Source organism: Triplophysa rosa, linkage group LG14 (genome assembly GCF_024868665.1).
Source record: "Triplophysa rosa linkage group LG14, Trosa_1v2, whole genome shotgun sequence".
Classification (NCBI taxonomy): Eukaryota; Metazoa; Chordata; class Actinopteri; order Cypriniformes; family Nemacheilidae; genus Triplophysa; species Triplophysa rosa.
This window is the reverse complement of record NC_079903.1, coordinates 2,668,471-2,692,978: the sequence shown is the minus strand read 5'-3', so window position 1 is coordinate 2,692,978 and position 24,508 is coordinate 2,668,471. Positions and strand designations below refer to the sequence as shown.

At 40.3% G+C, this 24,508-nt stretch overlaps 1 protein-coding gene across 1 annotated transcript in view; it reads left to right on the top strand.

Annotated features, from left to right (window-relative positions):
- Positions 1-23,464, top strand: part of LOC130564422 (tyrosine-protein kinase receptor UFO) — a 112,450-nt gene extending 88,986 nt beyond the window's left edge. The window contains exons 15-17 of the mRNA XM_057350500.1: positions 5,206-5,365; positions 18,595-18,731; positions 19,262-23,464. Coding sequence (XP_057206483.1) covers positions 5,206-5,365; positions 18,595-18,731; positions 19,262-19,715 — 751 coding nt within the window. The 3' untranslated portion in view covers positions 19,716-23,464. The remainder of the gene's footprint in view (positions 1-5,205; positions 5,366-18,594; positions 18,732-19,261) is intronic.
- Positions 23,465-24,508: the final 1,044 nt, after the last annotated feature.

Genomic DNA, 24,508 nt, shown 5'->3' with positions numbered 1-24,508 from the left:
ATTATAGTTTAAGATTATCATTAATAATCTAATAGCATTTGAATTTTGTGGTGAAGACATGTCAAGAGACCGCGTCCTTCTTTATCCAGCTCTATCATCTCAGCTCTTGTCAGGTCCCCACTTCCCATTCTCCCTCTACCATCAGGTCAGGCCATGAACTGCATCCTGCTCGCTGTGGTAACCTTGGAACAATGAGACAAGACTGGCTGAGAGTAGAGTACTGTTCTGTACTCTTTGATGCAACAAGTACATCAGTTGTGTTTTTGGTTCCGGTTGATCTAACTAATGCAGCCTAAACCCTCTGAAGATTTATATTATGGAAGAGTAGTGTATGCAAGATTAAAAAGATGCGTCTTTAGTCTAGATTTAAACTGACAGAGTGTGTCTGCCTCCCGGACAGTGCAGGGAAGACTATTCCAAAGTTTAGGCGCTAGATAGGAAAAGGATCTACCACCTGCACTTGATTTTGAAATTCTAGGTATTACCAACTGACAGGACGCCTGAGAGCGTAATGCACGTGAAGGACTGTAATACAAAAGGAGTTCATTCAAGTACTGAGGAGCTAAACCATGTAAGGCTTTATAGGTAATAAGCAAGATTTTAAAGTTAACGCGATGCTTTATAGGTAACCAGTGCAAGGTTGACAGAACCGGGCTAATATGTTCATACTTTTTTGTACGTGTAAGAACTCGAGCTGCCGCGTTTTGGACCAATTGGAGTTTTTGTAATAAGCCTGCAGGGCAACCACCTAACAGTGCATTACAGTATCTAGTCTTGATGTCATGAATGCATGAATTAACTTCTCTGCATCTGAGATTGACAGCATATGACGTAGTTTAGATATATTCTTAAATGGAAAAACGCAATTTTACAGGTGTTGGCGACGTGGCTCTCAAATGACAGATTACTATCGAATAGAACGCCAAGATTCTTTGCTGACGACGAGGGTTTTATGGAACATCCGTCAATAGTTAAACAGTATTCTTGGTTGTTACTTATAGCAGTTTTCGGTCCAATAAGTAACACTTCCGTTTTGTCCGAGTTCAGTAATAAAAAGTTGTTACTCATCCAGTTTTTTATATCGACTATGCATTCCATTATTCGATGGAACTGCTGTGTTTCATGAGGCTTCGAGGAAATATAAAGTTGAGTATCATCAGCATAACAGTGAAAGCTAACTCCGTGTCGCTTTATTATATCTCCTAGAGGTAGCATGTATAATGCGAAGAGCAGAGGCCCTAAGACTGAGCCCTGTGGTACACCGTACTGGACTTGCGATTTGCGTGACACCTCATTGTTTATTGCTACAAATTGAAAACGATGTCTGGATAAATAAGAATTTAATAGCCATTATAACAAAGCTACGTTCCTACTTAATGCTCGACAACTAATTTCTATCGAGTCTATGTATGGTATAGCTGTGCATGTATTCGAGTCATGAGATGGTGTGGTCAGTCGAATGCAGCACTAAGGTCTAGCAGCACCAATAACGAGATACAACCTCGGTCAGACGCCAATAGCAGATCATTTGTAACTCTGATCAAAGCAGTCTCTGTACTGTGACATGCTCTAAATCCAGACTGGAATTCTTCATTGATGTCATTCCTTTGGAGGAAGAGCATAATTGAGTTGAAACTACTTTTTCCAGAACTTAGATATGAAAGGTAGATTCGATATAGGCCTGTAGTTCCCTAGTTCTCTAGGGTCGAGTTGGGGTTTTTTGACAAGGGGCCTTATAACGCCACCTTATATGCTTTAGGCACATGTCCTAATGTCAGAGATGAGTTAATAATACCAAGAAGAGGATCTATAATTTCTGGGAGCATCTCTTTCAGTAGATTTGTAGGTATAGGGTCTAGATGCATGTTGTGATTTAGATGATCTAATAATTTTAGACAGCTCATCTTGATCTACGGTATAAAATAATTGCATTTTCTCCTTAAGGGCGCTGTAGTTAGTTTGTTCAGCGGGTTTCACTTCTGATTGCATTGTTATAATTTTTTCTCTAATATCTTGGATTTTATATGTGAAGTAGTTCATAAATTCATCACTGCTATGCTGATATACAGGATCAGAAGTCACTGACGATTTATTTTTTGTTAATTTAGCCACTGTGTTAAATAAAAACCTAGGTTGTGCTGGTTTTCTTCTATTAGTGATGAAAAGAGGCGGATCTAGAAGTTTTTAGGGCTTTCCTGTATTTTCGAATACCATCCTTCCATGCTGTACGAAATACCTCTAATTTAGTTTTCTTAAAGTTGCGCTCCATTTTTCGGGCCGCTTTCTTTAGAGCCTGAGTGTGTTCATTATACCACGGTGTGGGGCTGCCATTTTTATATTCTTTAAACGTAGGGAGCAACTTTGTCTAGCGTTACCGAGAAGGTGGAATTAAAATTTTCAGTGGTAATGTCAAGATCTTCAACGTTATTTCTCATGATTTGAGACAATTCGGGCAGATTATCGAGAAACGCATCTTTGGTAGTTGAAGTTATTGTCTACCATATTTGTAACAATGAGTTTTATTTGCAGCCGTAGGCCAGTGAAGCAAACATAATACCAGATAATGATCCGAAATGTCTTCACTCTGCTGAAGGATTTTAACGTCGTCCACATTTATACCGTAAGACAGTATTAAATCTAAAGTATGATTACGAAGGTGAGTGGGTCCTGACACATGTTGACTAATGCCCATGGAGTTAAGAGTGTCTTTGAAAGCCATTCCTAAGGCATCTGTAACGTTATCTACGTGGATGTTAAAGTCACCAACGACAAGGAGTCTATCTGCGGCCAGTACTAGTTCTGATAAGAACCCACCAAATTCTTTAATAAAATCTGTGTGGTGCCCTGGAGGCCTATATACAATAGCTAGAATCAATTTAAAAAGTGTTATCTTTAGTATTAGGTGTTGAAACATGAAGAACCATGACTTCAAAAGAATTATATTTAGAGTTCGACTTCTGGGAAATGCTAAGAGAGTTATTGTAAAGTGCTGCGACACCTCCCCCTCTGCCTTTTAGACGAGGCTCGTGTTTATAATAATAATCTTGGGGGACAGATTCATTTAAAGCAATATAATCATCTGGTTTTAGCCATGTTTCTGTCAAACAGAGCATGTCTATTTTATGATCTGTTATCATATCGTTAACAAAAAGTGCTTTATTAGAGAGAGATCTAATATTTAGCAATCCGAGTCGTAACAGTTGATTATCTGTATTTTGTTCATGTTTAGTTTGTTTAACGTTTATTAAATTACTTTCAAGAGGTTTACGCATTATTTTATGTTTGCTAATCCGGGGGACAGACACAGTCTCTATTTTGTGATGTTTGGGAGAACGGATTACTACATGTTGTACATTTTGTGTATTCTGCGACGTGAGACGGCAAGCAGACAGTTGGTTAAGCCATACTGTCTGCTCCCTGACCTGGGCCCCAGCGAGTCAAGTTTTAGCATTAGCATTAAGACTTTTTGCCATATTTCTAGACAGGATGGAAGTCCCAGCCCAGGAGGGATGGAGACCATCTCGTTTCAACAGGTCAGGTCTGCCCTCAAAACTCTTCCAGTTATTTATAAAAACTATATCATTCTGCAGGCACCACTCAGACCGCATCAGTTTCTTTATTTAACTACTTTGTACTAATTTACCTTGTGTACAAATTTCACATTCTAGATCTGACTTTTTTTGCCCTTGATTTTCATTTCTTCAATAACAATTTGGAAACATCATAATTACAGTGATCAAGAATTTTGTGCCAAGTTCAAATATCATAATATCCATTACAACTATAATTTTCATCATTTACAGTGTTCAGATAGTAATGTCTATTGTACTGTTCTATGCCAAACTTGGTACCATCTTTATGAATGAGTTGTCACATCTTTACTTGAGGTTGATTGAGTCTTAATTCGCTGTTGGAGCCTTGACAGAGAAATGTCCTGTGGATACGAAGCAAGGTACAGGGCCTTCTTGATCATCATCTTCATCTCACTTGTTGTGGCGCCACTCCATTTGCTCTGGTTCCATCTGCTAACTCGATGTAATTGTTCTCCAACTTGAATGTCTGTGATAATATATGAAGTCAACCATCAGTCCTTTTCGTTGTAGTTTGTAAAACTCTTTCTTTGGCTTGTTTTACATTGTCTCTCTTTTTGCACCTGCAAGATGTATCTTTATGAGTTGAACGTTTGCAGTAACTACACCTCTGTCCCCTGTGAGGCAGGATTGGATACTCAGGCTTTCTTTTTCTTAATACTCGGGCGTCCTCTTCAGTCGCGGCTGTAGCAGGTAACGCAGCTCCGCCAGCGACTTGTTTTTTTCCCCCCTGCGGCCTGGGGCTGAGGTGCTCGCTCACATTATCATTCAAGCTAGTATGACATTTTTCAGTACTGTCAAAACTTCTCAACTCAGTTTTGAATTCTCCGAAAGTTATGTCTGCATCACCTTATGTAATGTGAACAGCAAATGGTTTAAATGAATTGGGTAACCCTTTCAAAATCATTGCAATTAAGAGTCCATCACTAAGCATTTTCCCAGCATTTCTCAGTGGTGTAATTGCGGTTTCTGCTCTAAGAAAGTAGTCTTTGACTGTCTCATTTGCAGCTTTCTGCATGGATGTTAACTCTACGTCCACATTTACGACACATTTGTTTTGTTACCCCATTTGTTTTGTTACCCATATAGTAGTTTCTCAAAATCTGCACAGCTTTTCTTCCGTCATCCGATGCTTTTCTCATTACTAGAGATAAACTAGAGATTTTTGTATCATCCAAAAATTTATTCAGCTGAGAACATGCTTACTCATTTGTATTATCGTCTTTCTCTTCATCATCTGCAACAGGTGTTCGTAAAATAATATTTTAGCACTAGCAGATGGCCGAAAAACTTTGTCTCCCACAGTTCTGAATTATTTTCATCTCTGTCAAAACACTGTCTGTTTCATCGGTTACCTACTTCTCTTCTGGGCCCATAACCTGTTGGCCCAAGGGCTTTTAGACAGGAGATGAAAATGGAAGAAGAATAGAATGGAATGGAATGGAATGGAATAGGAGGGTGTTAAGATTATGGATGGATGGATGGAGGGATGGTTGAACACAAGCCACCCTGTATCTGTATTGCTTTGATGGATGTCATGATCAGCTGAGTTTTTCTAATGTTACCTTCCTGAACTGACAGATTGCTTGACTTCTGATATTTCATCCCCAATTAGGTTAAATGAGAACATGAACGTCTGTGTAGCTGACTTTGGCCTGTCTAAGAAGATCTACAATGGAGATTACTACAGGCAGGGACGAATCTCTAAGATGCCTGTCAAGTGGATTGCCATTGAGAGCCTGGCAGATAGAGTGTACACCACCAAGAGTGACGTGGTAAGACATATTTCTATACATGCTTCTTTGACCAACTAGTTTAGATTGACAATACAGTATGTGCTTCAATTTTTAGCAAGTCAAAATTCTGAATTTATTGTTCCAGTACATTTTCCCAATTCCTGAATTATTTCTAAGTACAGTATACTTAGTAGAATGACTAATAATGTAATTATTGATGAGGGAGGATGTGAAATAAAGTATAAAAATAACATTTAATGCCTGCACAAGGATGCAACACCTTGAAATTCTAAACACCTAAATGCATGATCAAATGACAACTACATGGCTTGACAGTAAGCAGTGTCCAAAAAAAATGTTGAATACTCCTTTTCCTTTCACTGCCATAATTTTTTATAATTTCCCATCATGCACATTGTTGAGAATGTGCAGTTTGACTGATTAGGTTGAATCGTGGCCTAATGGTTAAAGAGTCGGACTCGTGACCAGAAGGTTGCTGGTTTGATTCCCAGGGCCCGTGGGTAATGACTGAGGTGCCCTTGAGCAAGGCACCTTACCCCTACCTTCTCCCCGGGCGCTGCAGTGATAGCTGCCCACTGTACACCCGGAGCACCACTTGCTGTGTGTGTGTTCACTACTCTCTGGATGGGTTAAATGCAGAGGTCACATTTCGGGTATGGGTCACCATATCTGACTAATAGGTCACTTTCACTTCACTTCATTAAGTTTCTGCAAATCTCATGGAAATCTTGACTCTTCATATCTCTAAAGAGTCTTTAGTTTTGTCACATTTATAAAAAACAGATACAGATTCTACGATTCTTACCAAAAACAGTCGAGCTCCTGGAGGCGCACAGTGGGCGGAGCTTAAGCACAAGCACACAGTACATCATTACATTATCCTGTTGATTATAGCAGGGGCATAGCGGGCAATTTAAAAGTGGGGGGACAGTCAGGTGATGTGACCCTCAAAGGCCAAACAAATACACATAATGTAAAAAAGTACAAGTTCATATAATGAATTATAGAATACAAAATGGCATTTCAGAGCACTCTAGTGGCAATTTTGCCATGATAGAATATTTGCTACCATTGTAAAAACTATCGGAACACACTGCCTTTACCATATAAACAATTTGAACAAAAAATGAAATGTATATAACAATAAAACATTGGAAAGTAGTTGCAATTGAGAAAACGCTGTCTTAAAAGTAAATTCTCTTTTTCTCAGACAAATTTCACCTGTATACATTCTGGAGAAGTGAAGTTACTGTCCTTCTCTCTCTCTGTCAGTGTCGTACCATGTGAAAAAGAAATATATTTAAATTGTGATTTTTTTGGACATACTTAGTATAGTGTAATTTAAATATAATAAGTGCATATTAAAGTTATTATTTTGAAACAATTAACGCATATTATGTTTAAGATCCATTTTAAGCTATTTGCAATATATTTAATATATTTAAATTGTGTTAAATTGGAACCACTTTAAGTACATTCTGCAACTAAAGACTTGCAATTCAGACACTGTAATATTTGAAGACTGCTTTATCACAAGATCTGTGAAAGGGAAGAAGCGTTTATATAAATTAACCAATGATTAACAGCTGCTTCATGTTCATGTTTGAATATATGTATAATAACTTAACATATTCATTAGAATGTCTTTGACTTCTCAGTAACATATTTGCATTATTGAATTAAATGGAGGTAAATTAGCTATTTTCTCAACAGTACAGCTAAATAAAACAAGTAGAACATACATACGGACATACACATTTTTATGTAAATAAGATATTTTGTCCCAACAAACAGGGACATTTAAGCAGGATGTAACATATTCTTTGAATAAACTCTTTTGAAAAGGAAACTGGATATAAAAGTGTGGTTCACTCAATAAAACCTCTATATTTGTTGTTGTTATTTTAAATGACCAACTTGTACATTCAAATCCTTTTTCTGAAACATTCTATTTAGCACTTGAGTGGTTCTTTGCCAGACAACAAGCATATCTACCTTGTCTTGTTTGAGACAGGACTGATTATTCAAACTTTACCCATAGTGCTAAAAGATCTCTCTGATGCAGAACTTGTTGCTTACCTGTAGCTCAGTGGTTAGAGCATGGCGATTGCAATGCCAAGGTCATGGGTTCGATCCCAGGGATTGCACATACTTAGAAACAAATATATAGTATATTGCAATGTAAGTTGCTTTGGATAAAAGCGTTTGCCAAATGTAAACGTTGTATGCATAGATATTTCTGTGCTAGTTTGCATTGCCTAGGAAAGTTTACCATTTTACCATCACCATTTCAGTGGATCTTCTTCATGGCATGTAAATATAAACATTAAGTTCAGCAGCTACGATTTCTCTAAACTGCACCATGGGATCAAATGATGCTGTTGATGTTGTGCTTGTGGTTTTCTTGAAGAAACTTGTCAGGTTTTTTTTCTTGGCTTTAGCAGCAGGTGGATTTTCAACATCCAGTTCCAGGCTATTCTCCATCGCTGCAGTGCTTTGGGCTACAGGCTGCTGCTGGTAAATGTCCTGAAATAAAAAAACACATTTTATAAATCTGTTACATGGAATTCTTACAAGTTAACAAACACCGCGATTTCACTGACTATCAACTTAGAGATTACTCTTCCTTTAAGGTCTGGGTCTCCTCTGCAGATATGTATTGTGTTCAAAACCTTTGGTCAAGGAAAGAGGACATGTTTAGCAGGTCCTGTGTGTCACTGTCTTTATATTTCTTGTTGAGGTAGGGCCAGAATGTTTTATTTCAGTGATTTGGTCAGGTTAGTGTCCTTTTCCTCTTCAGCTAGCACTGAGGTGCTCAGAAGAAGATACAGTGAAGGAAAAACTATTTGATCCTCTGCTGATTTTGTATGTTTGCCCACTGACAAAGAAATGATCAGTCTGTAATTCTAATGGTAGGTTTATTTCAACAGCAAGAAACATAAAAGCAACAAAAAATCCAGAAAAATGCATTTAAAAAAGTTATGAACTGATTTGCATTTAAATGGGTGAAATAAGTATTTGACCCCTTTGCAAAACATGACTTAGTACTTGGTGGCAAATCCCTTGTTGGCAATCACAGAGGTTAGACGTTTCTTGTAGTTTGCCACCAGGTTTGCACACAACTCAGGAGGGATTTGTCCCACTCAAATATATTTGCAATATATTTGAGTCCTCTTGACTCCTCTTGGCAGATCCTCTCCAAGTCATTCAGGTTTGTGTGTCCTTTACACACAATTATTTTTAAGTTATGTGTTTTGCTAATAATCAAGAAAACAAATGAAATGGGCCATTTCTAGTACTTTGTGACACACCGATTTCTACACTATATATTTAGATTTATTATAGATGCTAATCGCTGTCCTATCGTATGTACAGTAGCATTAAATATGAAGATATGAAATTAATTTAACTCTCCTATGGCCAGATGAAGTCTATGCCCAAATCACTGGAACCTTGTCTAGTGATTAAGCGCTAGCACTTTGATGATGTAAGTGCCGTTGTATGTTGTGACAGTGACTTGAGCACCCTCACAGAGGTCCCGTGCAGCCAGTGCCTCTCTCAAACCCGTGGCTATGTTCTCTCCCATATGTGGTCATCAGGGACCACATATGGGTCATCTCTCCCATATGTGGTCATCCCATAATAGGATGTTTGCAGGCAAAGGCTTTTCAGTTCAAACTCCTCGTAGACAAAGTACACAGTTAGGTTAATGTGTGGCTTGGTCGTCCTGCTTGACCAAAGGTCCCAAGTGGTTGAAAAGAATTTCATAATAGACATTTCAAGTTGAACCTCACTACGGCACTTATTGTAAAGCTCAGGTATTGCAACGAGAGAAATAGTTTCGCGAGGGCAGCTGGTATCTCTTGTCCAATGTGTGAATCATTTTCTAAAATCCCTCTTTGCTAACGGTGTATGTGGGCATCATGTCTTTTGCCAAGCAGTGCATGATGGAGTCTTTATATCTTTGCGACGTCTTGTCATATGGCATGACACTCGCTAACACATCTGTAATGATGTGTTGTTTTGTTCTGCTCGCAGGTTGTGCTTTGTTTTGTTCGGTGATTTCACTACTCTTGGCTTTTAACGTCATGCATTCATCTGTGTTGAATGCTCTGTGTTGTTTCAGGTGCTGATGTCACGGAACAGGGGAGAAGAACCCAATTGCAGGCAGCAGTGAAGGGGTTAACAAAAACAAGACTTTATTACATAAAACACAAAACAAAACCCACGATGGGGGAAAACTGATAAACAGGAAAACAGGATAAACGGGACAAAGACTAACTGACACTAAACTGAACTAAAACAACACTTGACATAAACTAAACTCAACACTTACTAAGACTTGACGGGACAATCCAAACAGGAACATGAACTTGGGAGAGACAGGTAGCCAGGGTACATCAACACATAGAACGCAGCAAGACACACCAAACACAATGACCGAACACAGGACAATGAAACATGAGGGCATTAAATAGGAAAGACAAACAAGGGATAATTACACAGGGCAGGTGAGGGTAATGAAACACAGACGGGAAGCAATACGTGAAACGAGAGGGGCGGGGCCAATGACAAGACACGAGAAAACACATGAGAAGTAAAAACATGGACAACTCATGGTTTTCTCACATAAAACATAAGGCTTTGTCATGGCTCTGCCGCAGGACCAAGAAAAACATGACTAAATGAAGCAGAGCCATGACAGCTGATATAGATTTTAGTTTTGCAAATTCTACACAGTTACCTCTCTTTGCTCAGTGTCTGATATCCTGAAGCCAAAATATTGCCAAATAACAGAGGAACAGTTTTTCTGGGCACAAGTTCAGTGTCGGTCTGCTCGGTATCCAATTTCTCCTGTCTCCACACTGCGCACCGGGATGTCACGTGACCAAGCACACGCGCCACACGAGACTGACTTTTTGTTTTCGGCATAGAAACTGGGCATACATCTCTTAGAATGAATGTATTGTCACGTCCACGAATGCACTTGTTTATTTAATATAATCGCAACATTTTGGCATCATGTAATCGCTCTCATAGGCTGACATTGCGATTGCAATAGCAATATGATTAATTGTGCAGCACTACCACACAGCACTCTTGAGTTACATTGAACATAAGATTAGAAGCAGCCCAACACCACCACATACAGTGAGCTAAATTCAATCTCAAACTCACATATATTGTTATTTGAAGCAATAAAGCAGGAGTCTCCAACTACACTGTGGATAAAACCAGCATATGCTAGTTAGGTAGGTTTTGAAACTGCTGCTGGTTTGTGCTGGTTTAAGCTGGTCCTGAGCTGGTTTAAGGTGGTCCTTTTCATCAGGGTATGTTCCTGGAGGTCCAGTGTCTTGCAGAGTTTAGCTCATAACTTCAACATACCTGCCTGGATGTTTCTAGCAATTCCAAAAACCTTCATGAGATGGTTCAGGTGTGTTTATTTGGGTTGGAGCTAAACTAGGCAGGATTGTAGATCTTGTTAAAGACCTTTACAATAAAGCAACTTGTGTGTTTTACAGGGTATGCTGTATATGTTTTATGCTGATAATTGTGTTGGTCTTTTTTAACCTACGGTATTTCCAAATAATGTGTATACCGTAGTCAAGCTAACATGCTCTCTATTCACCTTTTGTTAGGAACGACCCGAGAGTCAAGTGCAGAGTAGTTCGAGATTTTATTAGATCCCCTACGGAAGACACACACCGCTACAAGGAGGAACAAAACAGGCAATTAGAGTCACATGGATTAAAGTTCTCCGTCGCTATGACGGATTTCCGTTAATTGCAGCGAGTCTACGACAGATTTCCATCAATTGCAGGGTTCCAGCCTGTTTTTAATGTCTTAAATTCACTTTTCATAATGTTGTTAACCCTTTGCAGCGTATGATCACACCAGTGTGATTAGAACATTCAGCGCTTTGGCTGGCACTGAGCCAGAGACAGACTCAGTCACATATCACAACTACGCAGTGCTTTCAACCACATAATGTTTAATTTAGCCTTCAGACATATAGCGGCAATAACAATCTCCTCAAATGTAATTTGACGGATGTTTTATTCAGATCAGACACAGTATCTGCAATTTAAGCAATTGTTAAGATCACTCAGTTCTTCTACCTGTTCACCAGGCACTTACGTTTGTGTTTTTAAGAGAAGTGGATGAATTCACGTGAGGTAAATCCGACAGATCTCAGACCGCGGCAGAAACAAACATGGCGGCGCCTGCTTACAGCTCAACTAACGCGATCCTTATAAAAGTGTTTAAACAACAAAACACATTCACATGCACATATTTGACAATCGGAGTGTCAGATATTTCATGACAAGTTAACAGTTTGTGATTTTTTTTAGTAAAAAAGAAAAATGATGTAAAAGCAATGCATCAGTCATACAGCTGCTGTGGCTCTGGGGTGTGTCACATGATAATCAGTGCCGCGTCGCTATGGAAATGTTAAAGTGATAGGCTACCTTCTTAACGGTCGCCTTGGACAAGCTAGTCAAACACTGCAACTAGTCACTGTAGCTAGTCAAACACTGAAACTAGTCATGTAGCTTGTCAAACACTGAAACNAGTCAAACACTGAAACTAGTCATGTAGCTTGTCAAACACTGAAACGGGTGTCAGGTGTAGCCAAGCTTCAGGAATATGGTTTCACAGCCAAAAGGCAGAAAAAATGAAAAGCCACCAAAGCCACCGAGCAACGTCCACGAAGAACAGGGAGAGCCCACAAGCTGCGACCCAGGAAGCCCCACCCGCCGAAACCGTGCAGGTCCAACCCGGTCCCATTCCGCGATCAACAACAGACAACAGAGGACCAACCAGGGAAAAATAGTAATGGCATAATTAACTTTATTCCTCTGTTGTCCGACATCGACCACAAAACAATACCAACCAGACCAAACCCACACAGTCCCAACAAATGAAACACCCCGAACCACAACCAACAAGCCCCCCCCCCCAATCCCTACGAACACCCACCCAGCAACCTCCAATCAAAGTCACTGAGTGCAGCCATAACTTCAAACTGCTGTCATGTGATGTAAGTTTAGCATTAAATACCAAGTATTGTAAATTTAGCATTAATGTGACAGGTAGTCCGTCTTTGCTCTCGGTTGGGGATGGAATTGTCTGAGCTGGGCCGGTCAGATGGTCGCCTTTTTCTTGGGTGGTGATGGAATTGCCTTGGATGGAGCTGGGATGGTCAGTCAGTCCGCAGGCTCCCGCAGGCTCCCGCAGGAGGATGGCACGGGCATCCCGAGGCGAGGGCAGAAAGAGAATAATTAGCGTAGCTGCTGTTCATTAGCTATGTATTAGTGAATGCTTGGCTGAAAAGATGTGTCTTTAATCTAGATTTAAATTGGGAGAGTGTGTCTGACCCTCGAATAGTATTGGGGAGGCTATTCCAGAGTTTAGGTGCTACGTATGAGAAAGCTCTACCCCCTTTGGTGGATTTAGTTATTCTAGGTGTTATCAAAAGTCTGGAGTTTTGTGATCTTAGAGAGCGTTGTAGTGTGGTAGAAGCTCTGTTATGTAGGTAGGGGCTAAACCGTTTAAGGCTTTATAAGTTATTAAAAGAACTTTAAAGTCAATACGATACTTAATGGGTAACCAGTGAAGGGTTGATAACATTGGGGTTATGTGAACATATTTTCTGGACCTGGTTAGAACTCTGGCAGCTGCATTCTGAACTAACTGTAGTTTGTTTATTGATGATGCAGGACAACCACTAAGTAGTGCATTACAGTAGTCAAGTCTTGAGGTCACAAATGCATGAATAAGCTTCTCTGCATCAGCCACACATAAAATATTTTGCAATTTGGCAACATTTCTAAGGTGGAAGAAGGCTGTTTTTGTGACATTTGAGATGTGATTTTTAAATGACAGGTTGCTGTCTAATATAACGCCAAGGTCTTTAACTGTATTTGTTGGAGTAACAGTGCAGCCTTCAATTTGCAGGTCATAATCCGAAATATTCTGCTCACGTGTCTTTGGTCCGATAAGTAATATTTCTGTTTTATTAGAATTTAAAAGAAGGAAATTACAAGTCATCCAATGCTTTATATCGTCGATGCACTCTGCCAATTTGGATAGTTGGAAGGAATCATCTGGTCTTGATGAGATATATAGCTGAGTATCATCTGCATAACAGTGGAAGCTAATTCCATGTTTTCTAATAATGTTTCCAAGGGGCAGCATGTATATGGAGAATAGCAAGGGTCCTAAAACCGATCCCTGAGGTAATCCATAATTTACTTGCGTTAGATTTGATGATTCCCCATTTAAATGGACAAATTGATGTCTGTCTGATAAGTAAGATCTGAACCATTGTAGTGCCTGTCCCTGAATACCGGTATAATTGTGTAAGCGATCTAGAAGTATTTTATGGTCTACAGTATCGAACGCAGCACTAAGGTCGAGCAGGACTAGGAGTGAGATGTTACCTTTATCTGATGCTATAAGCAGGTCGTTTGTAATTTTAACGAGCGCAGTTTCAGTACTATGATGCGGTCTAAAGCCTGACTGGAATTTTTCGTGTATGTCATTATTTTGTAAGAAAGAGCACAACTGAGTGCACACTACTTTTTCTAGTATTTTAGACAGGTAAGGGAGATTTGAAATCGGTCTATAGTTTCCTAGTTCATTGGGGTCTAAGTTTGGTTTCTTGATAAGAGGCTTAATGACGGACAGTTTAAAGGGTCCTGGGACATGGCCTAGATTAATTGACGAGTTGATAATGTTATAGATGGGCTCAATTGCAATGGGTAATAACTCTTTTAATAATTTAGTTGGTATGGGGTCTAATAAGCAAGTTGTAGGTTTAGATGTTTCAATAAGTTTAATTAAATCTTCCTGTTTTATAGGTGAAAAACACTGTAGCCTTTCTTTTGGGGCGATGGTTGGTACTAATTTATAGGACAGACTTGGAGGTTGAGTTTTTACTATTTTGTCTCGTATATTTTCAATTTTCTCTGTAAAAAAAATCATGAAATCATTGCTACCAAGGTGCGGCAGAATACCCAGGTCAGGTGAAGTCTGTTTATTTGTTAGTTTAGCAACTGTACTAAATGAAAACCTTGGATTGTTTTTGTTAGTTTCTATGAGGTTACGGAGGTGCTTAGCCTTTGCTGCTTTTAGTGCCTTTTTATAACAGTTTGCACTCTCTTTCCACGCAATTTTAAAGACCTCTAATTGGGTTTGTTTCCATTTGCACTCCAGTTTACGTGTTTTTCTTTTAAAGGCGCGAGTGGTGCTATTGTACCATGGTGCTACGTTTTTCTAATTAATCTTTTTTGACTTCATAGGTGCGACAGCTTCTAATGTATTAGAGAAAATAGTGCCCAATTTGCTGGTCATGTCATCGAGCGATTGTGTATTTATTGGTATGGTTATTAAAGGAGTCAGATCTGATAAGCACTTTGTGAAACTATCTTTAGTAGTCGAGGTAATTGTTCTACCCTGTCGATAACGAGTTAAACGAGATCTGTCTACAGAACTCCTTCCAGAACCGGGAGGAAAACTGAGGACCCCTATCAGTAACCACGTCGGCCGGCAAACCATGGAGGCGGAAGACGTGGTCCACCATCAGTTGAGCAATCTCTCGGGCAGAAGGGAGCTTGGGTAGAGGGACAAAATGGACCGCTTTGAAGAAGTGATCCACCACAGTGAGAACCACAGTGTTACCATTGGAGGGGGGAAGCCCTGTGACAATATCAAGGGGGACATGAGACCAGGGGCGGGAGGGAATGGGCAAGGGGCGGAGCAGACCAGCAGGAGGGTGATGGAGGGACTTGCATTGAGCACATACCGGACAGGCCAACACAAACTGTCTGACATCGGTGATCAGTGACAGCCACCAGAAACACTGACGGATGGTAGCCAACGTTCCCCGATTTCCTGGATGGCAGGCTAGCTTGGAGGAGTGGCCCCACAGAAGGACCTTAGGGCGCAACGCAGCCGGCACAAACAGCCTATCCGCTGGACACTCAGTTGGCACTTGCACCCCACGTCTGGCCCTTTCCACCTGCCGCTCAATTCCCCAGGAGAGTGCCCCGACCACCATCCTCTCAGGAAGGATGGCCTCGGCCGAAAAATCTCTCTCTGGGGTCTCGAACTGGCGCGAGAGAGCGTCAGGCTTACAGTTCTTGGAACCAGGCCGGTACGAGAGGGTGAAGTTGAAACGGCCGAAAAAGAGTGCCCAGCGGGCCTGGCGGGAGCTCAACCTCTTGGCTGAATGGATATATTCCAGGTTCTTGTGATCTGTCCAGACCAAGAAAGGCTGCGCTGCTCCCTCCAACCAGTGACGCCATTCTCCCAATGCCAGTCTTTACCGCTAACAACTCTTGGTTACCGATATCATAATGGGAAAAGAAGGCACAAGGGTGCACTTTACCATCGACAGCGGACCGCTGAGACAACACTGCGCCGACGTCAGAAGCGTCGACCTCAACAATAAACTGGAGCTCAGGATCTGGAAAAGACAGGACAGGTGCAGAGACAAAACGAGACTTTAAAGAGTCAAAGGCCACCTGAGCGTCATGGTTCCACCTGAACGTCACCTTAGTGGAGGTCAATGCCGTGAGAGGCGCGGCGATGAGGCCAAAGCCCCGGATGAAACGCCGATAGAAGTTGGCGAAGCCCAGGAAACTTTGGAGCGCCTTTCGAGAGTCGGGTGTGGGCCATTCGGCAACAGCACTTGTTTTAGCAGGATCTGCCTTAATCCCGCCTGATGAGATGATATGACCAAGGAACGTAACCGACTCGGAGTGGAATTTGCACTTCTCCGCTTTGACGAATAGCTGGTTCTCAAGCAACCGTTGAAGGACCCGTCTAACGTGTTGGGTGTGTACCTGGAGAGAAGGGGAGAATATAAGAATGTCATCCAAGTACACAAAAACAAACTGATTAATCATGTCACCCAAAACGCTATTAACGAGGTCCTGGAAGACAGCGGGAGCATTGGTCAAACCAAACAGGAGAACCAAATACTCGTAATGTCCCGTAGGGGTGTTGAAAGCTCTCTTCCACTCATCTCCCTCTCGAATGCGGACAAGGTGGTAGGCATTGCGAAGGTCTAACTTAGTGAAGACCCGGGCTCCCTGCAAAAGTTCAAAGGCAGATGACATGAGAGGTAAGGGATACCTATTCTTAATGGTGATGTCATTCAGACCTCGGAAATCAATACAGGGACGCAGGGAGCCATCCTTCTTCTGAACGAAGAAGAACCCCGCACCCGCGGGGGAAGATGAGTGCCGTATGAGGCCAGCCAGGAAGGACTCCTGAATATAAGTGTTCATGGCCTCTCTCTCAGGTCCGGAAAGGGAATAAAGCCGCCCCTTGGGTGGAGAAGTGCCTGGAAGGAGGTTGATGGCGCAGTCGTAGGGGCGATGTGGAGGAAGGGAGGTGGCCCGGGACTTGCTGAAAACCGTGCCGAGATCATGGTACTCCACCGGGACACCTTTCAGGTCTGCGGGCTGCGCCTGCGGAGGACAAGAAACAGAGAGAGAGGAGGCAGAACCCAAACAAGAAACATGGCATGAATGGCTCCAGGCTAAAATAGAGTTATTACCCCAATCCACATGAGGATTGTGCTGTGCCAACCAAGGGTATCCCAACACCATCTGGTTACCAAGGGTCTTGAGGACGTACAGCACAATCCTCTCGTGGTGATTGCCCGAAAGGGAAAGACTCACACTAGGGGTGACGTGGGTGATAGAAGACAGAAGTCTGCCCGCAAGGGACCATGCGTCGACTGGCTCGGCAAGAGGTAGAAGTGGAATCCCCCATTCACGGGCTGTGGCGGCTCCAATGAAGTTACCCTCGGCCCCAGAGTCGAGGAGGGCATGACCAGAGTGAATGCTCCCTTGGAACTGCAGACGAAAGGGGAGCAGGCTTTGGCTGACAGGAGAGGTTGAGGGAGAGATGGCACCCACCAGGACTCTCCGGCTTACTGGTGGGCTTTGGATTTTAAAGGACACCGGATCGCGAAGTGCCCCGCCTTGCCGCAGTACAAGCAAAGTCCTTGGGCTAGCTGCTGCTGTTTCTCTTGAGGAGTAAGGCGTAGATGACCCAATTGCATGGGCTCCTGAGTAGGAGGCAGGTTGGCGGAAGGCCCCATCTCAACCGCTGGTGAAAAGTTCCGGAAGGGGTTGGTCAGGCGGCGTTGGCGGCGTCGTGTCAGGCGACTCTCAACCTGCACCGACAGGTTAATGAGGGCGTCCAGTTCGTTGGGAAGGTCCAGAGGGGCCAGTTCGTCTGGGAAACACGGGGTATATAAAGAAATTTGAACCGAGAGATAACGAGGAACAGCCGGAGAAGGAGCGGGAAAATCAGAAACCCCAGGTGAGATGCGGAACACAGTAATGAAATAATTAACGAGGTAACAAGGGGGGCGGGGTCCATGCGGACTCCGGACACATGGCGAGTTGTCACCACAGAGCCATGTGCCCGACATGACACAACAGAGGACAGAGAGGAAAACCCACAGGTGCTAGACTCGAGACCTGACACCTTTGTTGCAAAGATTTAAGGAAATTATAAGTTGCAAAACAGCATATGCCAGGACAAGTACCCTGCAGCTTCTTTAAAATTAAGAAACAGACAGATTCGGTAACACTTTAGTATAGAGACCAATTCTCACTATTAACAAGTTGCTTATTAGCATGCATATTATTAGAATATTGGCTATTTATTATTACTTATAGAGTACATATTCTGCATGACCATATTCTACATCCCCAATCCTACGAAATACCTAAACCTAACTAATCATTGTTAGGTTAGGTTTATCAACCCAATTTGAGAAAATCATAAAAAGTACATTTTTTTCATACAATATATTGGATAACAAGGCTTGTCCACACCGGGACGATAATCACAGACGCTTATTGGCAGCATTTTTCGAGACGTTTTTCAACCTTCATACCCAAGCGATTTTCACTGGCGAGGAGCCAAATGAACATGCAAATTCACTCCCTGACATAGATGGCGCTTAATGAAAAACAGAAATACCCCAGTACTCAAGGTGGTGCTGTGCAACTTTTTTAAGCTTTGCTTTTTTTTACAAGAAACTAATGCAATGTGTGTTACATTAAACTATAATGCCTAAACGAACAACCTTTAAAAATAATTTTTGAGTACACCCATAAAACACTCTTGGGCATGCATTACTTAAATTTTTTCATGTAATGATGTATTCTGTAAATTGCCATGTTAATTTGCTCTTAATATTTGCTTGTGTCTTGCAGTGGTCGTTTGGAGTGACAATGTGGGAGATAGCCACTCGTGGTCAGACGCCGTATCCGGGAGTGGAAAATAGTGAAATCTATGATTATCTGAGGCAGGGTAACCGACTCAAACAACCTCCAGACTGTCTAGACGGCATGTAAGTACTAAACAGTTTGCACTTATTGAAAACCGTCTTTTTTAACCATGGTTAAGGAGCAACGTTTCGCATTTGGTTGAAATTGTACTTCTTCCGAAATGAGCTACATCATTGAGCAGTTGATGCAGCTCAAAGTTTTGGAGCTCGAGTTTTAGGATCCCCACAATGCACACAATAGAGTCATAAATGAGCCATTATATCGTCCTGTTGATTTTAGCCTTTATCTGCAACTCGGTTGCAGCATGATATCATGCTAAAAATTAAGCATGTTATACCTGCATGTAGTGCTGGAATAAATCATAAATGTATAAAATGGAGAGAGATTTATACGTGCATACCCTTGGTATTAAAATCTATTTCATTTGAAGCGATGGTTCCAAAATGAGTTGCGATTAGTTTTATTTAAATTGCAAAAACACATGTGATCACATTGTATTTGTAGTAAAACAAAGGTTTTACACTTTGGTGGATAAGAACAGCTTTGAAAGCCATCGGTCATAAGGTAATGTTTTTTTTTTTGCTCTTAACAGATATTCCTTCATGTTTTCTTGCTGGTTACTAAGCCCGAAGGACAGGCCGAGCTTTGAGATCTTGCGCTGTGAGCTCGAAAAGGTCCTGGAAGATCTGCCAAGCCAAGACCCAGATGAGATACTCTATGTCAACATGGAGGAGTCCTCTGGGGAGCTGGGAGCAGTGGGGGGGCGTGACCCCATAACGGGGGTCCCATGTGTACTGGGGGCCCTGAAGGGTTCAGGTTCAGTGGCCACTGTCGAAGTGCACCACCCTAATCGATATGTGATCTGCCCTCAGCATGAAAACCAGCGTCTGCTCAACACAGACTCCGTGGAGAGTCTAAACCTGATGGCTTCCACCCCCACCCCAGCACTCCAGCCCTCTTCCTGTTCCACTCCAGTGCCGCCCTCTGAAAATCAGTTTCAAGAGGAGAGAGACAGCCCAATGGTCAAGAAAGTGCCATGGCAGTGACGGCCAGTGACGGCTGTGTCTTTAGTAATAAACATTCCAAACACTCCAGACATTTAGTGTTTAAATGAATAGTTCGCCCAAAAATGTTGTTCCCATTTCATATACTGTTATTTTATTCTGTGGAACACATACAAAAAACATTTGTGAGAAATGTTCAGGTAGGGTTCACATAGCTTTTTTTCTACTTAAGAATAAAGATTATATTTTCAAACTGTTTAGACAGTTTGTAAAAGTTTTATATCATGTGACGTAACCAGGCATAATGTGACTGGTTTCCACACCAAAAAAGTTATTTGTCCATTCACAGTGAGAACAAAATGCAGTCACATTAATAGTACCTAAAATTACACAGCTTGTTGAAGTTAGGCGAGCTATTTTGTTAAGAAGGAAGATATTTGATTTGAAATTACATTTTGATTACATTGTTTTTCATTTGGGGATGTAAAAAGACCAGAATATCTTAGATGCTTAAGGGTGGTTACTTTTTATTTAGGCCAGTCACCTGTTGTTGGCATAGTTGTGCATCAGAAACACTGTAGAACACCATAGCAACTGCATAGAAACAGCTGCGTAAATGTAAATGTAACCTCAGTTTTTCCTGCCACATTTGGAGCTGGTTAGAAAAAAAAGCACATATGATTCCGGCTAATTTAAGTGTAGTACTTGTTGGCGTATTGCGTCACACCTGGATAGATTATTAGACACCTATTCTATTCCAGAAAATGTCAGATACTAGTTAAAACTAGATCAAATCAGGACAGTTATATAAAGCTCAATTACATCTTGTCTAAGAGTACACTGCTGATATTGATCGTGCAGTATATCTATGGTGAACAGTGAACTCAGGAGATAATTTCATTTATGTTGACAAATGAAAGATGGTCAGTAAGCAAACTGGCTAATCACTTTCACTTTTTCACTTTCAATCACTGCCATTTTATAGAATGGGACAGGACTGGTCAAAGATTAACATGCTTTTTTTTGTGCATTCCATGGGGAGATTTCATCTCTTTCTGTTTAAGATTATGCCTCCCTCTGACCAGCATCTTCTTCCAAAGAAACGTTAAAGGAGGATGGCAGTTACAGTATTTCAACAGCAGCCAAACAAATCAAACCAGATGCTAAATGATTAAATCGTATAAATTCGTTGAGTTGTTGATTTACAGACACATTCTAGCTAACCTGCAGATGTATACATACATTTTTTTAACTCTGGCTTTCTGAATCAACATGGCTGATACATGTGTGAGTTTTTTTACACTGATTTGAGACCAATTTTGTGGTTATTTTTAGGATACATACGTTTCATGAAGTTACTTCTTATTTTGGTTGACTTTGAAGAGTAGAAAAGGGCACCAGAATAGATTATTCCACACATACAGTACACCTGGCCTTTGTTTCTCAGAGGCCCTGCCCCAGACTCAAGCACAGTATTATATATTTGTTCTTGTTGTTTGTTTGTTTCTTGCATTTTTGTAAATGTGATATTTTGCACTAATCATGTTTTGTGTGTGCGCACGTGCGTGTTTATTATACATTTGCTTAATCTGGAATTACAGATTTTAAAAGGATTATTGGAAATATTACTCCAGCAATATAATGTTTAATAATGTTCACATTTAAAGAAACCATTTTGAACATGTTTTGATCCATCAAATTACTCTTCAAAAATAATATTTCTTTTTGTAAACAATGAACGAATGGTACTGTATAGTAATTATGGCTAAATGTGGTAGGAATTATTTTGACTTGGGTAGATTAACTAAGGCAGTGGTTCTCAAACTTTTTCGTTGTAAAACCCCCTTTGTGTAGGGTGCATCGCTTGGGGCCCCCTAAATAAGGACTTGTAATCTAATCTTAAATAGAATTTTAATTAAATTAAAAAACATATTCAATTAAAAAATGCTTAAACATAAATTAATTTGGTTTGTGGTCTTATTTATCAGATGTATAACTGCATAAAATGTTTGATAAATTTCTATATTTCATAAAATGCCACAAAAAATGTGGTCCCCTGGATCCATATTGGGGCCCCGTTTGAGAACCACTGAACTAAGGTACTCATATTACGAATTCTCAGTATTAATTTGGTAATACTTTGAACCACACACTAAAATAATGATACTATTAATGTGCACCAGTAACGCTAAACATTTTGCTGTCTGCAAGCCTTCAGAGTACATGAAAGAATGAAGTCCAAAATTAACTCAACAGATGTTGTGTCATTCGACTAGTGTGTATATTTTGCACGCTTACATTTTCCAATCACTAGTCTTTTCAGTGTAAACTGGTGCAGGTCTTTGATATGGATTTGAAGTACTTTCGTGTCTCTGCTGACCTCAGACACAATTTCTGCAGGACACAATGTTCTGAAATCTCAGCTGCATTTTTTTGTCTCAATAGGTATAGCGATAAAAATACAAAAATGCTTTTATTAACATATAAATGCTCATTTATAGACACAAGCACACGGTAACGCTTTAGATTACGCCCGCAATGTACCGCATAATTAAACAGGATTTACAGCGTAAGTAATTGTAACATTAATGTACCTCTACAGTACATGTCTGTAGATAAAGGGGAACAATATGTAAAATTTGGGGAATAAAGGGGTAAGAGTTGGGAAAATTAAAAAAATATTTATGAGGGAACTGCATGCCATATTAACTTAAAATATCAACATTGATTTTGTACGTTGCACATTAAAACTCATAATAACTCATAATTAAAAGAAATGATTTGTGACCAACAATCCTAAAATCAATCAAATTCAAATTAATCCTAGTCAAAACTCAAAAGTCAAATTTACAGATGACAGACAGCATGCTTCATTCTTGATGTTTTGCTTGCACAAAAACTGAACACATAATTTCCCTTATTTCGTGTTTGATATAATAATAAAATAAGAACCTCGTACTTAATTAATATCCAAAGTAGCTTATTTATGGGTACATTGCGATTACAAAAATGTAGTGTGTGTTCACGCTAAGATTGATGCAAACTGCAGGTCATGCATACCATATATTAAAATAGTTACCCCTATTTAGTTTTAAAATACTTAAAGTATAAACGTTTTTTTGAATTTCTGACTTCTTCCCCAAACTTTGCATATTGTTCCCCTTTACCTACAGATATGTACTGTAGACGTACATTATTGTTACAATTAGTTACACTGTAAATTCTGTTTAACTATGCAGTACATTGCGGGCCGTAATCTAAAGCGTTACCAAGCACACTTTAAGGGGCCTTCAAAGCCAGCATATTGACTTATAATGGTGCACACGTTTAGCTTTAGTTGTATATGTCTAATTTTGCCAGTGTGTGTCAGTAATGTGATTTTGATATACTTTTTGTATTAAATAAAAACTTCCTGTACAAATATTGTGTGTATTATTTAGGATTGCACAACAATTGACTATTAAACTAAAAAGTAAATCCAGTCAATTACATTTTTGTATTTTGCAGATGCTTTTATCCAAGGTGAGTGCATTCAAGGTCAATTTTTTATCAGTATGTGAGATGAAACCCACCACTTTTGTGCCGCTTTCTGATTCCAAAGATTTTAGTCGCCACCCTTGAACATTTTATCGGCAATGGCCACCAGTATGTACTGTATATTTTTATTTGTGGTTCTTGATGCAGACAAAAATTGGAAACAACAATTATTTTTTTCTGTAAACATTTTTGAAAAATAATCTTGTTTCAATGTTTCAAAATAAAGCCTATTGCACAAAATTAAAGCATAAAAGCAGGACAAAATCTTGTTTGCCTTGGTTATTTTACTCCTTTTTTGTGCTCTTTGACATTTCCCACTCATTTTTACATGTTTTCTGTTTTCCCCCTCCCTTGTTTTTATAAATTCCCTGAACCTTTTGTTGAAACTGGATTATTGGAGGCTCGGGGGAAAGGAGAAGACAAAAACAGTAATAGTAATAAGATCAATGTTTTATAAAATTATTTTATAAAACGGTCAGTTCTGGTCTTAGATTCGGATTGGCTGAGCCGAGTTCTAAGCCGTTATAAAGTACCCCGATTTATAACGGCTGACCGCATTACTTAGCTTAAACATCATTTTATTTACTTTATTTCATGAAACCTTGCTACGCATATGGAATAACCGTTTTATAAAAGCAATAAGCCCCGTGAAGCAGTGGGTTACAGTGAATTTTATAACAGCTAATGGGGTTTTACGCTTTGCGTCCTGCCACAATGCCCTTAGCCGTTATAAAATGCACTTTAACCCACTGCTTCTTGGGGCTTATTGCTTTATTATGAAAAAATTACAGATGGAGCTAAACATACAGAATCGCAAGACAAATCGAGTGCCCCCCCTAAATAATGAATCCGCTCGTTAATTTGTGACATATGGAATACGGTTACCGGGTCCAAGCTTCCACTCTTCTAGCAAAGGTACTATAAACAGCCATTTATGAGCACTTTTTATTTATATCACACATTTATGCAAAGCTTTTAATGTGATTTTTTCTATTTGCTTCACAAAAGAAGCTGGACAAATATTGTTTTCTGTTCAAGTGTCTAATTCCGGATTTATGTAATTCATGGAGCTGCTCTGTGTTTTTAAGATGATACGCGTATATGAATGAATTTCAAGTAATACTTCTCCGCCTTTCGATATGTGCAAGTTTTTCAAGCAATAGCAAATACATAGGCATGTCAACGCTACCGGCCATTCCTACATAATACGCTGTGCAAAATTAACGGAAAAAACAACAACAACATAACATTGTTGACAAAGGCCCATTACACCATGCCAAAACATCGAGGTGACCCTA